General features: G+C 42.5%; 1 protein-coding gene across 5 annotated transcripts; it reads left to right on the top strand.

The window, feature by feature from the left end:
* The first annotated feature begins 765 nt into the window (after positions 1-765).
* Positions 766-21,163, top strand: FNDC7 (fibronectin type III domain containing 7). 5 transcript variants are annotated; one of them, XM_081917454.1, is made up of 14 exons: positions 766-1,423; positions 2,717-2,735; positions 4,800-5,057; positions 6,186-6,281; positions 6,953-7,207; positions 8,547-8,807; positions 9,398-9,655; positions 11,040-11,294; positions 12,874-13,131; positions 14,353-14,607; positions 17,103-17,357; positions 18,358-18,621; positions 19,477-19,506; positions 20,266-21,163. In XM_081917454.1, the coding sequence occupies exons 1-14, from the start codon at positions 1,361-1,363 to the stop codon at positions 20,325-20,327; spliced, it is 2,589 nt and encodes an 862-aa protein (XP_081773580.1). In that variant the 5' UTR covers positions 766-1,360; the 3' UTR covers positions 20,328-21,163. The 5 variants fall into 5 exon arrangements, with proteins under 5 accessions (XP_081773580.1, XP_081773582.1, XP_081773583.1 ...); XM_081917456.1 differs by lacking the exon at positions 6,186-6,281; XM_081917457.1 differs by lacking the exons at positions 19,477-19,506; positions 20,266-21,163 and adding an exon at positions 4,068-4,206 and having other exon boundaries at positions 2,717-2,749; positions 18,358-19,358.
* The last annotated feature ends 90 nt before the right edge of the window (positions 21,164-21,253 follow it).

Below are 21,253 nucleotides of genomic sequence, written 5' to 3'. Positions count from 1 at the left end.
ACATACAAAACCATGTCGAAGGATCAAATGGCGAAACATGGATGCATAACTTATAAAATTATTTTTAAGAACTCTTCCCAGCTGCTTCTGCTGTTTTCAAAGTCATGGTCTGGGAAAGGCTCCCAGGGCTGGAGGGTGGGGCAAGACAGGTGGGAAAGCCATTGCTTGCCATCTCTCCCCCCTCAGTTCTTCCTCTGGAGCAGAGCAGGTATTTTATAAAGGCTCCCAGGGTAGCAAGGGAGACATTGTAAGAATCTTCAAGCCCATACTAAAATTGCCCTCTGCTGAAATCTGAAATGGCACTTCTACTGTTTGCCAGATTTCTCGTGGCTATTGAACAAAAGGGTTCATTCAGAAAGTATGTCACACACTTAGGGGGAGGGAGTAACAAGACTGCGACATTTTGTGACAAGGAAAGGGAGAGGGAGGCATATTGCTTGACATTTGATTGTGCGCTCACATCCTCTGCTCCTTCTCCAGTACAACTGTTTACTGCATGGGCAGGCAAACTAAGGCCCGGGGGCTGGATCCTGCCCAATCGCCTTCTAAATGCGGTCTGCGGACGGTCCGGGAATCAGCGTGTTTTTACATGAGTAGAATGTGTGCTTTTATTTAAAATGCATCTCTGGGTTATTTGTGGTGCATAGGAATTCATTCTTTTTTCTTTTTCTTTTCAAAATATAGTCTGCCCCCCCCCCAAGGTCTGAGGGACAGTGGACCGGCCACCTGCTGAAAATGTTTGCTGACCCCTGGTTTATGTACTGCATTGTTATGCTGTGCCAGCCAGTAAGCACATGTATTTTTATATGTGAAATCGGCTACTTAGGAGACCATAAATATTTCCCATCGAAAGAGGGAATGAGAGTTAAGCATACTGTACATTCAAGTGGGAAATCGGGAGGTGTAACAGTATTTTAGTACAAATCTATGCATATCTATTCAAAAGTACACCCTATTGAATTCATTTGGACTGCAAGGGAAACATGTAGAGGATTGCAGGCTAAGGAACTGAAGCCACTTCTGGCTAAGAACTTGGATCAATTCTTTTATCAGTCAATAAAATTATGTGTCGCAGACAGAAGAGGTGGAGTGTAGCATTTGCCTCACTATTCAGCTAACTGTCATAAATAATTGTATTTGATTAAACAAAATAGGCAAGAATGCTTAACTGGAGTCAATCAATAATCCAGCTTTTATAGGCTAGCTGTAGCTAGAGGAGGAGCTACAAACTTGGAATGCTTTCACTGCCTCCAAGACTTACTGATTATTTTGGGTGGGAAGCTTATTCTTTTGTTAACTTCTGGCTGGTAATCTCATTATATCTGTAAGTGAACTGGGAATTAGAAGTCCAGCTTGAAGAATGATTGGCAGAAGATGTAAACATTTTATATTTTCTGGATTAATTTTCATCAACATTAAAATGGTAAGTCCAAACAGTTTATCTCTTAAGCATTTTCAGAAATAACTTGCTGCCTATTGAATTAATAAATTTAAATTTATTCTCAATATTTAAAAAAATACTCCTGTTTTTGAATGGTTTTGCTCTGGCTATGTGCAGCTTGAGTCAAAACATGTTAATTGTAATATCTTGCCAATAAATTACTTAATTATTTATTTTTTGTGTATTATTTGGTGCAAACCTCTTGTAAGACCATGCAACAGGAAAACACATCTTTATTGCCATTTCAAAACTCAGGCAGTTTCAATCCACGAACAGTTTGAAAGGTATATTGCAATTGGCTAAAAGTTCATTTAATCTGTGTTGCTGGTAATAATGATTCATTTGTAACTCTGAAATCTCTTCTTGCTGTTAGAACCCTGGATGGAAAGCAGAGTTATGTGACCTCAGTACATTTATTTGGTGGCTATTTATTTAGGAAGCTGAGTAAGACCATTGGTCTATCTAGCTCAATATTATCTATGCTAAGTGGCAATGGCTCTCACCTGGGATGTTTACAGTCCTACCTTGAAATGCCAGGAGTTGAATCTGGGAGTTTCTGCATGTGAAGCATTGAGCCATGGCCCTTCCCATACCTCCTAGTAGGTTTTCTCTTGTGGCTTTCCATTCAGCTTGTCAGAAGTAAATTTGATCAGGTAGTTTGCTCTACTGAATCCTGACTCTCAGGTTTTCCGCTAGTGCACCTTAGAACCAGTGCACATTGCATTCCTTTTCACATCAAAATACACATCTTGCTAGAGATGGGAATCTGCATTTAGATAGGCAGCTACATCAGCAATATGAGATGGAAGTTTTCTTGTGCATGAGGTTTCCCCCTGTCAGATTTGATAGATTATGGGGATGAAACTTTAATTGAAAACAATGGGATATACGTCCAGCTAATGTGTTTGAGATTAGAATGCCTGTCTGTCCACAACTGGAAACTTTCCCTTTCTGGATCAATAGGCAGATTCAGGAGAGAAAGTTGAATTCATAATGTGATCTGCACACCAATGTCAAATCTCATCAATAGCTTTGTAGAAGGTGTGTATTTAACAAGCCAGAATAAAATAATATATGTGATCATTCTTTGTGCTTGTTTTGCTCAAGAAAATAATGGACTGTAATGCTGCAATCCTAAACTCTAGGTAGTAAGTCCCATAGAACATACTAGGACTTACTTACCAGTAAACTGCTTAGGAATCTGCTGTTAAGGGGGGGAGGGAAATCTGAAAAGAGTTTTTCTATGTGTTACTAATTTTCTACCATCTTTTACAGATTCCTTCAGCGAACACAGGTAAAATCTGACAGGTATTTTTCTCTTGCCATTATTCTTTTTAGTGGGCCCCAGGAGAAAATTAAAGCCCATGTTTGGTAGACATCTTATTGCGCAACACAATGCAACAGTAAGGAAGTCCCACTGAGTTCAGTAGGGCTTGCTCCAAGGTATTGGATAGCAGTCAGGCATAGCAATCCAAATGCGGGAAGAAGCAAAGTTGTGTGGCTCCATTATTGCATCTGAAGCACTGTGGGCTAGGACAGACAGTGGGGCAGAAGGATTTAAGAATCTGACCACTTGGGTTTACACAACTTTTAAAATCCAGCAGGTTTTTGAACCCGGCAGATTTGAAGCCACTAATACCCCCACCCCCAAAACATCCTATTTTGGGTCTCCCCATATTCTGCTACTAGTAAAACTACCTGGATGAAGATGGCTGGGCAAAGTTTGGAGTCGAGTCCCCCCCACCAGTGGTATTTGACAGAAATATACCTGCACACCAAGCTAAACCTTGTTCTCCTGCCCAGTCATGAAAGTGGGGGGTTGGATTATGCTCTTACAGTTTAATAAATATTGTTCCTTTTTTAATAAATATGTATAAATTTATTAGCATAACTACCTAGTGTAAGTAGTCAACAGGTACAAATCACATGGTTAGGATCATGCTGTGAGTTAGTAAAACAGTGGCCATAATCCTAAAGACAAGGGGCGAGGGTGGGAGTGCTATTAAAGGGCTAGAAATGGTGCAAAACCAATTTCTCAAGAGACTGTTTTCCTTACCCAAGGGAACAGCAGCCTCACTCTTAAGCACGGAAGCTGGATGGCCAGCGTTAACTGCAATAACTGATTGCACCATATTTAATGACTTGTAAAGACTGTCCTCCATGCCTTGCGAGTGCTTGCCAGCCCTGTGCAATGAGGAATTGGAAAACAGCCAATGGTGGAAATCTAACACCCAACGTTACTGGAACTCTTATTATTTCCATAAGCTAGAGATTATATCCATGGACAAATGCCAATTAAGGGATTGGTGCCACTGGACAGAATCACGACGTGATCTGCAAGCAATCAAATCCTCTAAATGCTCTCATTTGTTCCCCCTTCTAATAACAGTCCATTTTAGAGCCAGTTACCTGTCGAATCTCCAGCCAGCCTCACTTAGCTTTTACTGAGCTGCATTTTCAAGCTATACCCTCCGCCGACCTAGACGGATGATATAACAGGATACCATAGGAAGGCGGACTCTGTATATGTGGGCAACCGCAGGTGGAAGACATATTGCACTATTTACTATATTGCCCACTATACATTGCACCCAGGAGATGATTTTTCACCTTACCATCCGTACAGGAAAGATGTCTCTCCCCAGCAGAGAGGATCCTATGGCTTCTTAGCGATGTAAACACTTCAGTGATTCATAAAGTCGCCCTTTTTGCTTTGGGAGCCAAAAAGATCAGAAAGAAGACCCTGGACAATATAGCAGTGAACTGTAAGGGAGATGCAGAGATCTAAACAGAGATCATTATTTGTGGTGTGACAACCCTTTTGCTTGTACTCATTTTTGATTCAGATTTGTCACGGCCAATGGCTAGTACAATAAAGTTATTTGGATTGGACTTAAAGTGTGTAGGTTGCATTAGGTTCCAAAACAATAAAAATTTGCATGTGAAGCTAGTAATTACAAACCCATGAATTAACAGGAATAACTACACAACAAATGCCTTTTAGTTTTATACCAGTTTAACTTCCAGAGCTTTCCTTAAAAAAAATAAATATCCAGGAAACTTGTAGTTGTGTTAGAAATACCTAACTTCCTTACAAAATTATAGGCTCCCAAAATTCCATGGGTGTAGGGAATGACTAATAAACTTACTGCTGGTGTTGATATTTCCCCCACCTTTCTAGATTGTAGCCTATGAGTGATAGCCAACTAAATCACAGAGCAGATCACTGAAATCAGTGGTTTAAAAGCCCTTTGATTTCAGTGAGACTACTCTTGAGTATGATTTTAATCGGACAGCTCCCAGTGACTATTGCGTTGCAAGGTAAGGAGACTGACTGTTCATGTGTATACTCTTGCAGGTTTCACTGTATCCGTTTACGATGTGACGTCAAGAAGTGTTTATCTCCAGTGGCCCAAATTCCCCGGAGCCTTTTCATATAGAGCCATGGCAACCCCTTTGAACACAGTGGGACACTCCTCGTCAGCCCGTTTCAGTGGCGTCACACTTGTAGGTGCTCTTGCATCTCTAGCTCCCAACACAATCCACACTGTGAAAGTGGACGCCATAGACAAGAATGGAGTTATACTGGCTGAGGCTCAGACTATGCAGTTAACAGGTTAGTATGAGATGGTTTAAAACAGAGTTGGGGAGCCACAGGCCTAGGGGCTTCTCTATCTGGCTTTTGGCCTCTCCATAGGCCACAACCTGTCCTGAGGCCACACCATAACTAGCCCACTGATGAGGCAAGGTGAGGCGACCACCTTGTGTGGCAGTTCTGGCCTCTAAAGAATGCATTTCCGGCTGCAGGCCAGATCTCTGCCTACAGAGTGAGGCTGGCGCCATTCCACTGGTACAGAGCACCCTTTTCTGCCCATTGAATGGACTAGTGGAAGTGCCACAGTGGAAGGTCCCAAAATGGGTTGGAGAGAGGGAGCGACTGAGGCAGTCAGGGATCCATTGGATTCCATGATGGCTCCACTGCTTTCATGTGGTGGCATCAGGCCTGATACAGTTCTGATCACTGTGCCAACATCTGAGAAATGGATAGCAATGCTTCTTTATTATGTTTTTTTAAAGAATGCTTTGCATACTTACACATGGTGGGAAAGGAGGACATATCTGACCAGCTGGCTGAATAGCACTGAATGAAAGAATGTCTTGGCTTAATACAATGGAATTATTGTTCATTAAGAGCTTGTTGTGCTTGCAGAAGAACAGCTCCTGAAATATTGCCAAACTCTCTGAAACCCTATTTTTATTTGTTATGAAATTGCTGGCTGTGTTTCAAAACACAAGCTTACATTTTAGATGCCTTTTAATTTAAATTTATTTAATGTTATTTCTTAATTTAGTTAAACAGAGTATAAGTCACTTACAGCCATGTTATAGGCTCTTACTCCTCCTGTTTTGTTTTTAAAGCTCTACTGCAGTACTTCCAGACTGCTTATATTGAATAATTTTTATCTGAATTAAAAGTGGGGATACTTCAGTAATTTATTTCACTCGTACACTTGGATAGGTTTAGTTCTACATTGTGTAAAAGGTCCTACTTCCAATGTTACTGCATGAAGCACTGTTCTTAGAGGGACACAAGCAAATTACCCAGGCCCAGATCAGACTATTTGTCCATGTAGCCCATAATACTTTGACTGACAGTAGCTCTCCAGAGGCGCTTGCACAGGTCTTTCCCACTATCTGCTGCCTGATTCTTTTTGACTGGGCCTGCGACGTTCTGCATGCAAAGCATGCATTCTACTGTGTCCCTCTTCTAGAACACAACCAACACTTCACTGTGGCTCCACATTGCAGAGGTCATTCCTGGTCAGCAAGCTGTCCTCAGGTAAGCTTGTCTTTCCTACTGAGGTTGTCACTGAGGACCTCCTGAGTGGCTTCCAATAATTTCCCAGAACCCAGTTTGAAAACTACTGATGTGTGTAATCTGTTTTAACTATGGATCTGTACATTTCCCAGCCTTCTGGGCTCCAAAGGGGCTAAAGCATATTCCATTGGAGTGCAGTACAGATGTGACTCCCATCTTCATCCCTGGAACTGCCCAATGACTTTGTCCAATCCAAATGAATAAATCATCCAGCGATGTACCAGATGCTGCTGTGCCAGTGGCCAATGCAGTCATACCTGTACAATGGCTCTGTGCCATAAGTTGCAGAGTGCCAAAACCTCTGGCTAAATGATGTGTGTGAGTTAGGAACCCTTAGCATGCCCGCAGGTCCTAGCAATGTTTTATTCTATACCGCTCAAGTGCTTTTCCTGTGCTCACCAGGACAAAGAGGAATGCAATTTTTAAGGCACACATTGCCTGTCTTGTTCTCGCACTAGAGACTGCTAAACTAATATGTGTTACCAACAGAATAAGGAGAAATGAAAAGAGAGCCATCAAAACCATGTCTTTCCGGAGCCGATACTTTGGGAATAAACAGTCACATTCAGCTATGCAAAGTCATGCCCTTGCATGTCAACATGTTATTCCTCTTCTTTTGTTGTTTTTTTAAGCTCCTGAGATTCCGACTATTGAACAAGCTTATTCAAAATTGAGTAACAGTATCACAGTGGAATGGGCATCTGTCGCGGGGGCTTCAAGTTACCTGCTGACAGCACAGGATGGAGAATCATTCATTGAAACAGTAGTCACAAACTCACCAGGCACTGTGACTGGGCTGAAAGCTGCTACACTGTATAAAATCACAATCCGATCTATAAACACTGGAGGAAGAAGCCAGCCTTCACCTTCAAAGAAAGCAAAGACAGGTATCTTTTCATCTCATTTAGACACGCATATGTTAGGTATTAAGGATACATTCACAACCGAATTGTTTCACATCCTTCCTTGTTCATTTTAATCTGACTTCCGATTTAGGTTTGGAAGGAAGACTACACTAATAACCTTGACTAACTCTCTATTTCTTGGAATCAACAGGGAGAATACCTCCTTTTTATCTTTCTAGGTCCCTCATTGGCTTTTGACGCAGGATTATTACCATGCAAGAAAGAGCCTTTACAGTGGTGGCCCCCCGTTTTTGGAATGCTCTCTCCAAGGAAGCACACTTGGTACCTTCACTGTCAGTTTTTATGCACCAGGCTAATATATATATTTATTATACAGGTCTTTGCAAATTAAGTGACCCTCTACTGTGCTTCTCATATTTTAGTAGGTAGGCTGGGACTTTTCATTATTGTATTGTTGGATGAGGTTTTTAACAATTTTGTATTGGATTTAAATTCTCTGCATTTTAATTGATCTTATCTGTATTCTATCTTCTGAAGTTGCTTTGAAACCTTGTTTGTAAAAACCAGTGGATGCAGGTAAACAACAACAACAACCTTGCTGTTTCCTCTTCAAAATCTTGGCATCTAAGGAGCATGAAACTGTTCTACTGTTTCCCTAGGCCTTTCCAGACAGTGGAACTCGGTGAATATTATTTAACACTTAGGCACCTACCCCACCCCATCCTGCTTTGAGCTTTTTAGGAGTCTTTTCTATTGTCTGTGTTGTTCAATTAATAGCCATATGACACTGGAAGAGATCATTTGAATGTATTTTCCCTATACAGTGGTACCTCGGGTTACATACGCTTCAGGTTACATTCGCTTCAGGTTACAGTCTCCCCTAACCCAGAAATAGTGCTTCAGGTTAAGAACTTTGCTTCAGGATAAGAACAGAAATCGTGCTCCGGCAGCGCGGCGGCAGCAGGAGGCCCCATTAGCTAAAGTGGTCTTCAGGTTAAGAACAGTTTCAGGTTAAGAACGGACCTCCGGAACAAATTAAGTACTTAACTCAAGGTACCACTGTATGGACCCTCCTCATGATCTATTTTTGTCTGACGGGGAGGCAGCGGCAATTAAAGTATTGGACCATCCCTGCCATTCATTTTACAAGGAATGTTTACTGAACTGTGGTTATTTGTATGCTTGCTTCACAATTGATAGGTGTATATCATGCATTTATTTTGTACTCGGCTATGCATACCTGAGTACAAATCATCAACTGGGAAACATCTCTAATGATGCAAACATAGAATCATATTGTCCACATCTGCACAGGCACAAAATCCCACTAAACCTAACGTATCTTTTTGCTTATTCACAGTTCTAGCTGCACCAATCCTGACAGCAAGTTCCCAAAGTTATGACAACATTGTTGTGAGTTGGAGAGCTGTATATATGGCTGTTGGATTCTTTGTGTCTATCATGAGATCTGATGGTTTGGGGAGCATGTTGAAAGAAAACACCACAAACAACTCCCTGATATTTTCCAGTCTAGACCCAGGAACTCTCTATACTATCAAGGCACATGCTTGGGATGCTAATGGGATACCTGGAGATGACTTCACCTACAACCAAAGAACAAGTAAGAGGAAGCTGGAAAGCCAAGCCAACACTTGCTGTCAAGGAGGAGTCAGATAAATGTGACAATCAGTAAAGAAAGGTTTACACCTATGGCACTACTCATGGACTTAAAACGAAAGGGAAGAGAGTTTGAATGACTATTTAGTTTCAAATGTAACTGAGTGAATTTCTCCTGGCCATTGGAGACAGTGGGTTTTATCCAATGAAGTCATGACAGTGGGTTTTATCCAATGAAGTCATTGCATGCCTCTCCTCCTGCTGCACGCCGCTGCACCCCTCCGATATCTGCTCTGGTGGTTTCCCCAACCCTCTGGAGCAGATTTGAGAGGGCTGCAGGCAGTGAATGGGGGAGAAAAAGGAGAGTTCCACTGTATCAGCATTCTGCTAGTATGAGGATTTCATTGGATTTGACCTAATAAAAGAGGAGTTACATACCGGTATATTCCCTGTGCATTATTAAAGTCAAGCATAAAACCATGCACATAAAATCAGCACCAGAAATCCAGATACATATATACCATTTGTGTCTGAAACACCATTCAGCCTTATTTTTATTCGAGAGATTTATTTTGTTATTTTGTTTTGTTTTAGGGCCTCATGCACCAGGAGATGTTCAAGTCGTTTTTGACAGTGGAGCATTGAGAGCTGCTGTTTCGTTCTCGCTAGCAGAAGGTGCTTCCAGTTACCTCATTGCAGCCCACAGCGGCACCTCCAGAGTAAACTGCAGTACAATGTCCAGTTCCTGCACTATTCCATCCGTTGAGTGTGGGGTAGAGTATTCCCTGTCTGTTGTAGCAAGCAATGAGGCTGGTTCCAGCACACCTACAGAGGCTGTGACTTTCAGGACTGGTAGGTGATCTTTAGCAGCTCATATGCACTGTTCATGGCATATGGAGGAGTGTATGCTTTGAAGAATACCACAAGCTTAATACAATTGCCAGTGGATGATAGGTGTCTTTTAAGGAAAATAATTGCGTAGGGGCAAAGACAAGTAAATGGTGCACAATAGATGTTTATAAAAAGATGGGTTTAGTAGAGGAAATTGATTTTGAGAAACTTTTCACCATTTGTCTTGTCTAAGGAACAGAAAAAAACAAATGTGGAGGGGGAAAGCATTATTCAGTAGACATTTGCCATTATAACTTACTGCAATTTATTATTTCAGTGACTGTGTTTCAGGAAAGGGGAACCTTTGTTGCCATCTGGTCCCATTCCCCTGCTGTATATATACTGTAATTGAATATCGGATGCTGGGGACAAACAACGGAGGGAGGGCTATTGTCTTTATGTCTTGCTGTTGGGCCTTTGAGAGGCATCTAGCTGGCTACTGTTGGAAATAGTACGCAGGGTTAGACAGACACTTTGTCTTTATCCTATGTTCATAGAAGTGAAGGAGATTATTTGAAGTCTGCAAACAGGAAGCAAATCAGGAACTATTTTTGCTGGGTTCATTTGCATGACAGTTTTGAAATGGCTCAGATGTTCACGCTTTCAGTGTATTTCTGAATCTTGCAGTCTCTATGTATGTCTGTGTTTTCAAGCCTGTCTGCACCCTTTCCCTTTTCTGATCATTTTCGTACCAGAAGGTGATTGCAAGATCAATATGTGCAAACAAACTGCACAGCAATGTTCAAAAGGTGGGTGTGGAATAAAAGGTACAAACTCCACCTACTTCTCCACCTTTCAGGTGTTGAGACAGGCTTAGCACACAAATCCGTTTCTCAATACGCAGCCCAGATTTTTGGTATGTGTGTGTAGATGATTCCCTCCTAACACACAAAATACCCAGCAATGTTGCTGCTGCTTAATGAAATGGTCCTAAATTGAAAAATGCATGCTAAATTATAAAGGCAGGCTTGTGATAGATGCTTCTGCTTCTGGGTTAGTGCTGCTGCTTTTGCTCATAAGTGCGATAACTAATATCCCTGGAAAGAGCAGGTATCTTTTCCTTCAAAAGCTTCTACTGATAATTACATCTGCTCTGCAAATTGCACAGCATGGATTGATCTTTGCGGTCACTATAATTAGCTGTATGTGCTCTGGGGCACAGCAAGAGCTGAAACCTTCAGCACATGTGGACTTATTAGATCAGATGTTCTACAAAAGCATATCCAATCCATTGGTTATGCACCAGTTGGGGATTTCCTAATGGTCTTATTGGAGTTTTCTAATAGCTGCACTATTCAACTATGAGAATATGATAATTATTTTTGTTGAAAATTTGACTTTTCAGTGCCTTGTGCTCCAGAAAGTATAATAATTGAAGAGGATGAGCCAGGCTACATGGCAGTGTCATGGTCAGATGTTGACCTGGGTGATTATTATGTGGTCTTTGTGAAAAGCGATGATGGCTTGGAGGTGCACTGCAATACATCACGTACCCAGTGTCACTTCCAATCAGACTGCGGCTTCACCTATTTTATTAGTGTCTTTGCCTATAACAAGGCAGGGCAGAGTCCATTAGGTGACATATTTAACTATACCACAGGTAAGTGACAGTTTATTTTTTGCATGTATATTTGGTATATCTGCATGGGCATTATATAAAGCTAGAAACAAGCTTTGAGTGGTGAAATAGCTCTGTGCTTGTGTGTTTGTGTATTCACATGTTTTTTAAGATGAAATGGAATATAAGGGATTCCAAGATGAGACAAAGTAGCTTCATCTTTACATAACAGTTAGGGCTGGTGACACGTAGGTGACCCAGCAAAAATTAGCACTCTAAGACAGGGGTTGTCAACCTGGTCCCTACTGCCAGTGGACATTTCAGGGTTCTAGGTGGGCGGTAGGGGGTTCTACAGCACAAGCTGAATCCTCCTTCCATCGAGCACTGGTGGGCGGTAAGGAAATTTTACCCTCAAGAAATATGCATTAGTGAGAGGTAGGTATAAAAAGGTTGACTACCCCTGCTCTAAAAGCTTCACTATCTGTTCCCGAAGGATGAATGGCTCAGACTAAGAAGCCAAGCTAGTCTCATCTCTCCTCCAGACAACCTGTTTATCCAGCTTTCATCTTGAATTGCTTGCACAAAGCTTACTGTACATGGTGGGTAGATTTTGTCCAGTCTTAAGTGAGCCTCCGTTCTAATTTTTTTATGGGGTGTGTTCACACTTCCCATTAGTTGTTAGCTCTTCCCACACTTTCCAGACTGCAAAAAGACCATTTTGGGGGAAGTGGATTTGTCCTGCTAGGGTGACAGAATGCTTTCATCCACTTAAATCTGCAAACTTAAAGTATCGGTATGTATTTGAATCCATTCTAGAAAATACAGACCATCAGTAACTTAATAGGACAAGGTGGTACCCTATTAGTGTTGTATAATATGAGCCTTTCTGGGTTAATAGCTGCATCCCCACCACCTGCAGTGAGTGATGTGCAGCAAAATGTGGATCAGCAGTCCATCTGTTAAACTACCAGCATAGTACAGAGATGAAGACCCCAGGGCCCCAGAGTCTGTTTTGAGATACTTCACATAACAATCATTGCATCAAGAACTATTTGGTTAACCTCTAATATATTCCTATATATTGCACTGATCCTGGCCCGACTGCACTGGCTGCTGCTTAGTTTCCAGGCCCAATTCAAAGTGCTGGTTTTTACCTATAGAGCCTTAAATGGCTCAGGACTACAATACCTCAAGGGCCGCCTCTCTCAATATGAACTGACGCAGATCTTGCGATCACCATCGGAGGCCCTTCTCCATGAGAGATCCAAATGGCGGCAACACACGAATGGGCTGTTCCTGTTACTGTGGCAACTCGTTTGTAGAATGCACTCCCCAAGGAGGCTTGCCTGGCACCTTCATTACATATCTTTAGGCACCAGGTGAAAATGCATCTCTTCAACCAGGTATTTGGCTGATTAACATTCTATGGCCTTCTGTGCGTCAGTGGGAAAGGGATGTTACTGGTTTGTTTTGCTTGTGTTTTCATTTTATTATATATTTTGTGTTGTCATTATGTATTTCTATGTTGTGAACCGCCCTGTGATCTGCCAATGAAAGGTGGTATGCAAATTGAATGAATAGTAAAATAAATATTGCTGCATTTCCCCTTTTTTCCCTTTAGCACCTTGCTGCCCCAGTGATGTTAACCCAGTGTTCATTTCTAGTGATACAGTTCAGATTGTTTGGTCTCCTGTCCGTGGTGCTGAAATGTATGAAACCAAAGCTGTGGATTGGACCAATGAATTGTTATGCAATGATACCGCGACAGTTTGCACCCTTTCTGCACTCCAGTGTAACACCCAGTACAATATAACTGTTTATTCATTCAGTGAAATTAGAGGCAGCAACACATCATGCACATCTAAACACGTGGCAACAGGTACTATTTCAGTTTACAATTTACAAGTTTCAATTTACAAGTTAAAAAGTAACTGTACAAGCTGTAAAGATGAATCAGTACTGCATTGTAACTCATATATTGGAACTATTGGAACTGAACTGAGTATATTTGTCATACTGTTTTGAGTGGAAGGAAATATCTAGTGGAATTTCTCAGTTCAGACTTTCTGTTTCAAAATCTGATACCTGTTTTGCACACTTATCAGTCTCATGTATATTTTGCTGGATTGCACCACTCCCAGACTGCACTTCTGGGAGATAAAATATTTAAGTGTTCTCCCATTTAAAATATTTTGCATATATAAAGCTAACATGTCAGGGACATTTTGAGATAGCATTCCCCCAACACACTAGCTCTGAATATGCAGGATGGTTTTGTTTGTGCTGTTCTGGCATCTTAAGTACACTCCAGCTGTGTGTTTTGACTCTGGGATTAACATTTCCAGTAGGCATTTTGATTTGCAAAACTTTAGGTCACTGATTCTTTTAGAGCTGCAATCCTAGCCATTCTTGTAATTTAAATGCTAAGTATGATTTACTGCCAACTTCAAATAAAAATGTTCATTGCTGTTGTTGCTGCTGCTAACAACTGTGTCTCAAAGGAGTTAAAAAAAAAACTGACTTTAGTCTGTCAAACCAAACAGAACATGGATCTAATGCCTTTGGTTTTTGGGCAGGTGTTTGTACCAAGAATGGGAAACTGACCCTTCAGATGAATCTGGGCTCCAGTCTCTACCTACCTCTGCCAACATGGCCAATGGTCAGGAATGAAGGAGTCCAACAACTTATAGAAAACTTCCAGTTCCCCATCCTTGCTCTATATATCAGCATTGTACAACAACTTGTTGCCCTGTGCTCCTGAGTTTGCACATAAAACACTATGGCATTATGGCAGTTAAGCCGCTACTAACCCCTCTAATTTGGTACCCTAAGACCTTTTAGGACTTTCAACTGATTGTGCTATGGAGAATGTATTTATTTCAAGGTTGGTTTTCTAAAGACTGAAAATACTCCCACATGCAAATTTAAGTGAATTGTTTTGGGAGGGGAGCAAACCTTGGACAGAGAGGAGACAGCCTTTGTAACACTGGGTGTTTTTTTTTAAGATAATAGATTCTTAATAATCCACAGCTGTCTTAGTGCAACATAAAATCCATAAATAAGAATGCAGTTTGAATTTGCTCCATCTAAAATCTTTCAGCTCCATGTAGTCCGGAAATAATAAGTGTCTCAAAGGATGCTCTTTCTGTAATTAGTGTGCACTGGCATGCCAATAATGATGAAGCAATGTACACAGTCACTGCCAAAGGAGAGGCAGGAATTTGGCATTGTGCAAGCTCTGGAAATTCATGCACCATCCATAATCTTCCATGTGGGTCACTGTTCTCTGTCAGCACGGTAGCAAGCACAGAAGCAGGTCACAGCTTGCCTAGTTACAGTGTGCCTTTGGAGACAGGTAAGTTACAATTGCTGAGATGTTATTTACCTTTTAGGTATCGCTCCCATTTTATAACGGGGGACAGCAGCTCATCATCTGAGGTGAAGTTTGAACCAAGGTCGCCCATATCTAAATCTGCTGGCTAACACTGACTTCTCCTTATGTATCACAAAGATAGATTGGGAGTCATAGTACTTGCAGTATTTCAAAGGATATTCAAAGTATATACAAACAGTTGATCAAATATAGTTAATGATTGGACCAGCTCATACTGATTGGACCAGGGGTGAACTTAAGTCTTTCAGATTTCAGTGGTACTCTGCGTGAGGCCATAATTTGGCACCCCTATAGTCTGCCTTCCATTCTGCTCATGTACTACATTAATTTCAGTGGGTCTAGTCACTAAATCCCACCCAAGATGTATCATGGATCAATAAGTAGATTATTAAACAACTTCCAAATTTAATGAAAATTTCTGTGTATTTTTAAAGAATTCATATAGTTTGCATGGAGATTTAAAAAAATTAGTCTCAGTAATGATTTATGTCTGCTATCAGGGCAAACTATTCCACTTGATGCGTGTAGGTGGCCATATGGGGCAGAGATGGGGAACCTCCAGATGCTGTTGGAGTCCATCAGTCCCAGCCAGAATGGCCAATGGCCATGGATGATGAGAGTTGTAGTTCTAGGTTCTCCATCCCTGATCTAGGGTGACTGAAGGAAAAAAATATGATGCAAGAAATAAAAAGTGGGGATGGGGTAGTATTTAACAAATAAATATTAAAAAATCTGAACAGTACAGTGGTGCCTCGCAAGACGAAATTAATTCGTTCCGCAAGTCTTTTCGTCTTGCGAGTTTTTCGTCTTGCGAAGCACGGTTTCCCATAGGAATGCATTAAAAATCAATGCGTTCCTATGGAAACCGCCTTCAGACCAGGTCTGGGGACAGTCTGTCCCCCGACCTCTTCTGAAGGCTGGCGGGGGGTGAAGGTCTTTGCTCCCCCCCCCGCCTGCCTTCAAAAGCCGTCCGGGGGCTTTTAAATCGCCCCGGACAGTCCCGGGGCGATTTAAAAGCCCCCGGTTAGGCAGGCAGGGGGGACAAAGACTTTTGCCCCCCGCCCGCCTTCGGAAGAGGTCCTGGACCTCTTCTGAAGGCTGGCGGGGGGCAAAAGTCGTTGCTCCCCCCCAAAGCCGTCCGGGCGCTTTTAAATCGCCCCGGACAGCCCGGGGGCGATTTAAAATCCCCCAGTTAGGCAGGCAGGGGGGCAAAGACTTTTGCCCCCCGCCCGCCTTCGGAAGAGGTCCTGGACCTCTTCCGAAGGCGGGCGGGGGACAAAAGTCTTTGCTCCCCCCCCGCCTGCCTTTCCGGGAGAGCGGGAAGGCAGCGCTGCCTTTTCCGCTCTCCCGGAAAGGCAGGCAGGGGGGAGCAAAGACTTTTGCCCCCCGCCAGCCTTCAGAAGAGGTCCTGGACCTCTTCTGAAGGCTGGCGGGGGGCAAAAGTCTTTGCTCCCCCCCGCCTGCCTTCAAAAGCCGTCCGGGGGCTTTTAAATCGCCCCGGACAGTCCCGGGGCGATTTAAAAGCCCCCGGTTAGGCAGGCAGGGGGGGACAAAGACTTTTGCCCCCCGCCTGCCTTCGGAAGAGGTCCTGGACCTCTTCTGAAGGCTGGCGGGGGGCAAAAGTCTTTGCTCCCCCACCAAGCCGTCCGGGCGCTTTTAAATCGCCCCGGACAGTCCCGGGGCGATTTAAAAGCCCCCGGTTAGGCAGGCGGTCTTTGCTCCCCCCCGCCTGCCTTCAAAAGCCGTCCGGGATAGCGGGAAGCGCTTCCCTGCTATCCCGGACCGCTTTTAAAATGCTGGCGGTGGGGAGCAAAGCCTTTCGCCCCCACCGGCCTTCCTGGACCTCTTCTGAAGTCCGGAGGGGGGGGAAAGGCTTTGCTCCCCACCGCATTTAAAAGAGGTCACCGAGATTTCCCTATGGGCTTTCGTCTTGCGATGCAAGCCCATAGGGAAAATCGTCTAGCGAAGCGTCGCAAAAACCAAAAAACCCTTTCGTCTTGCGGGTTTTTCGTCTTGCGAGGCATTCGTCTTGCGGGGCACCACGGTATATTTATTCTCAGTATATTTATGGTGGCAGCTATTCTGCCTGGTGGAACCTTTTTCTTTATATCCTTATCGGTGGTTGCTATAGAAATTTGGAAGGCATAAATTATTTATGGTGCTAAGCTCCTTTCTTTTGTTACAGAATGTACTGCAACAGCATACCTGCACGTATTATTTGTCCGTGACCCCCGATTTGTTCTCCATTTACCCGATATATGTCCTTCATATCTATTAGAAACTGCAATGAATAAGTAAAAAAAATATGGTGACCAGTTAAAAGCTTGTGATGCAGGCAGCAATTGGGAATAATTTTAAATTTTCAACTAAAGTGCCAAAATATCCCCTAAGAATGTAGTTCTGTGCATGGAGTAAATACACGCACAATCACTTACTAGGTATTTTCTTCTTTCAAGCACCTTGCTGCCCAGTGGATCTCACAGTAACTCAAGTGACACAGTCTGTAACAAACATCAGCTGGTCTATTGGGACTGGCGCAAAGACGTACATAGCAATTCTGGAATCGCACAAAGGACGTGCCAGGTGTCACACACTCCAAAACTATTGCCTCTTGGGATGCATTACATGTGGAACCAACTACAGTGTGTCTATCAAAGCGATCAGTGAAACAGGCTTAACATCAGATTGCATATACAAAGGATTTTCTTCTAGTAAGTATGTGAAAATGTATTTTTAAGTACTAGCATGGTATTTCTACATTTCCACCCATAGTTTGAGCATTTAACCTCAGGTTAAATGCTCAAACTATGCTCATTGGTTTGGATCCTGAAGTTAGACAGAAGCTTGCAGAAGGGGGCTGCCCTCCCTTTCTGCGTGTGCCCCCCTTTACAGAGGGTTAAGACTCATAAGTGGTGTGGACTATGGAATGCTGTGGAGAACAGAGGAAACAACTTGGGTAAAACAAGGCGAGACATCTCTCCTTGCTTTGGGCAGGTTTCCTATTTATACAGCATAACCCCCCCATCCCATCCTGCACTGTTCAGAAGGGTCCCATGACACCCTTGAGAGACTTTTCAGAGGGAACCAGAGGGCTGAAAAAGCTCACTTCTGGGAATCCGCTGCTGCTTGCAGTTTTCTGGGCCTAGCCATTCCTAGATTACTGTCATAAAGTTAAAGGTAAAGGGACCCCTGACCATTAGGTCCAGTTGTGACCGACTCTGGGGTTGCGGCGCTCATCTCGCTTTACTGGTTGAGGGAGCCGGCGTTTGTCCACAGACAGCTTCCGGGTCATGTGGCCAGCATGACTAAGCCACTTCTGGCGAACCAGAGCAGCACACGGAAACGCCGTTTACCTTCCTGCCGGAACGGTACCTATTTATCTACTTGCACTTTGACGTGCTTTCAGGCTGCTAGGTTGGCAGCAGGGACCAAGCAATGGGAGTTCACCCCGTCGCGGGGATTCGAACCACTGACCTTCTGATCGGCAAGTCCTAGGCTCTGTGGTTTAACCCACAGTGCCACCCGCGTCCTTTACTGTCCTATACAACTCCTAAAAGCTTACACTTTGAGAGAACCTGGTACTTTATTCGAACATTCTGAAATTTTTCTCCATTTCAATTGGTAAAAAAGAAATCTGACCACTTTCTCGTCTATCCCCCAAGAGGAAGGAGCAGACTGAATTCAGTATTCTTGGTTATTTTCCTCCTTTAGGTGCTTGCTGCCCTTCTGGGGTTAAGCTATATAGACTGGGCAACAATGGCATACGAATATACTGGCAGACATCCAAAGGTTCAATCAACTATAGTACAGATCTTTATGGCTCAAAAGGAAATTTCACCTGTACACCAAACACAGACCTGACTTATTGTGATATTACCGAGATACCCTGTGGCGATGTCTATACAGTTGTGGTGTCACCTGTAACTGACAGCGAGGGATCAAAACCTGCATTTTGTCCTAAGAAGATATATTCAGGTAATGACTTGTGGGCCTTTGGCAGTAATGGCAAAAGGGGACAGAAGCTGGGCCTTAAGATAGTGGAAGTGAAGAAAATTAAAACTGTGGAAACTCCTTGAAACAGTCTACACTTGGTGGCTGCTGCACAGAGCTCTTATCACATGAAATCTCCATGCCATTGTCAGCCAGTTTTGGTGATGGGTTATGGTGGCATGGCAAACCTGAAGGTGTGTGGGCATGATTCCATTCTATTCATCTTAGCCACTGTTGCATCTGATGAAATCAACTCATCCATAAAAGCTTATGCCAAAATAAATGTATTCTACTTTAGGGTCCTGCAAGACTCTCGTTTTTGCATGGATTATGGTTTCTGTCTAGCTACCTTTAAACACAATAGAGCTGCCGATACTGCAGTGGCTAACAGTATTTCTAGAAAATACTTATAGCAGCTTGTCAACGATCCCCTCCCCCCAGTCCAGACATGTGCTTGCCAGTGAAGACTGATCTGAATTATTCAGATTTGTGGGGTTACATTCTCCATACAGGTAATATAATATTGGTATTCTGAAAACAGCTGTTGTTGAATTTCTACCCATTTAGAAGCATGTTTATTGACTGAATCTTAGTCAAACTCCAATTCATTGCATTTTCGAATTTTCAAGTTAAAACCATCACTTTAAATTAAAACAAATTGGTTATGCTTTTTTTCTAAGTTACATTGTGAAATCCTCTTTGGAAAGCACCATTCAATTATTCCTTCTCTCTCTCTCTCTCTCTCTCTCTCTCTCTCTCTCTCTCTCTCTCTCTCTCTCTCTCTCTTTCTCTCTCTCTCTCTCTCTGTGTGTGTGTGTAATTTTGAATTTCATTTTCTAGTGACATGCTCTGGAAGTTCAGTAGGAATGGGTAAGTGATTGTATCAAATTCCTCTTCTAATAAATCAATATATTTTACCTAAGCTGAAAATTCTTTTAAATATCTTTTGGATTTCTATTTTTTAAAAATCAATTTTATCAGAGGCCAAATTGCACTGCTTTATTTTCCATACCTTTTGCAAAGAAATATATCATAGTCAATAAAGTTTGGGTTGTATCCAACGGTGTCACTCAGATTATAGCAAGGCCTTCATTAGTGGAACAAGAAAGCAATTTTCAGCCATTTAAGGAAATCAGCAGCAGCAGCAGCAGCAGAGGCAACAAAACACCAATCACTTTTGTTTCTAGAGGAATTTGTTCTCAAATTTATATAAGTTTCTCAACCCTGACCATGAGGTAAACATTGATTCACACAATCTCCACAAGAGGCAATCACCAATCTAAATATTGGTAGATGTTAAAAGCTACCTTATGTCAAGGCTCAAGTTGCAAATGTATTTCCAATACAAGTATTTCTAGTCTACTAATATTACCATCATCCTATGCATTTTCCTGAAGATCTTCAGGAGTCAAAATAGTCCCCCTGCGCCCCCCCCCCTCGCCCACCTATCATCAGGAAGGTTGCATGGTCCTCAAGGGAATCAAGTCCCAGCACTTCTCATTTTACAAACTAAAATGCTGGGAAACTACCTTTTACCCATGTAGGATTGATAAAAATGAGACGAAGTTTTAAAAATAAAGTCACTCAAGTCTAAATTGCTGTGTTTAAACATTTTGAATACTATTCCAGTGATTTACAGAGGAAAGCGAAGTTCAGAACACTACCAAGTGCTACAGGAAAAGAGAGAATGAACCAAGCAGGTAAGACTTATCAGAGTATTATTTCAGTCAGTTTTGTGTTTGGACTAATACTATTGTTGAGGCTTTCAGTTCCTTGGCTAATACACCACTCTGCCTACCATGTCCTTTCTTGAGACTGATGCAGCAGTAACATCTGTCCCTACAGCTAATGCAACTTCCTTGTTCGCTACCAAGCAGAACCTCTTGTCATTCTACCATCACAACTGGCTCCCATTATTTGTATTGACTCCTGCAGCACCTATTAGATCAGGATGCCTAGTCATCAGTCTTGGAGACAGGAGCTTTCTATATTCCAGCTTTCTACCTGCTGTGTGATTGCCACAACACAAGGCTGATATCCCTTCTCTTATGGGGAGCCATTACTGACAGCCTTTTCATAATACATGAAACAAACTGCCAGCTCTAAGACAAATGCCAACTACCACAAGTTCAAGATACAGGTTTTCTCTTATATGTTTTGGAGGAGGGGCAACTTATTTTCACCATTAAGCTTGGTAATTATTAGTGAGCCGAAAGGGTAAAATGAAGACCAGAGATAAAAAGGCAATTTTTAAAAAAATTGTACCTTGGTTCCCAAACGGCTTAGCTGTCGAACAAATCAGCTCCCGAACGCTGCAAACCCGGAAGTGTGTGTTCCGGTTTGCAAATGTTTTTGGAAGCCAAACATCTGATGCGGCTTCCATGGTTTCCGATTGAGTGCAGGAAGCTCCTGCAGCCAACTGGAAGCTGTGCCTTGGTTTTCTAACGGTTTCAGGAGTCGAATGGACTCCCGAAACAGATTAAGTTTGAGAACCAAGGTACCACTGTACTCACAATTGGGAAGCCGGCCTGCCAAATAGTTCTATCATTCCATTGATATGATGGGCAACCTGCTTGTTACACAACGAACTGGTGTTTTTACTGTTTATGAGTAATAA

Source organism: Podarcis melisellensis (genome assembly GCF_964234715.1).
Source record: "Podarcis melisellensis genome assembly, chromosome: 6".
Classification (NCBI taxonomy): Eukaryota; Metazoa; Chordata; class Lepidosauria; order Squamata; family Lacertidae; genus Podarcis; species Podarcis melisellensis.
Note: the sequence above shows the minus strand (reverse complement) of the source record. Positions and strands in the feature narration are given on the sequence as shown.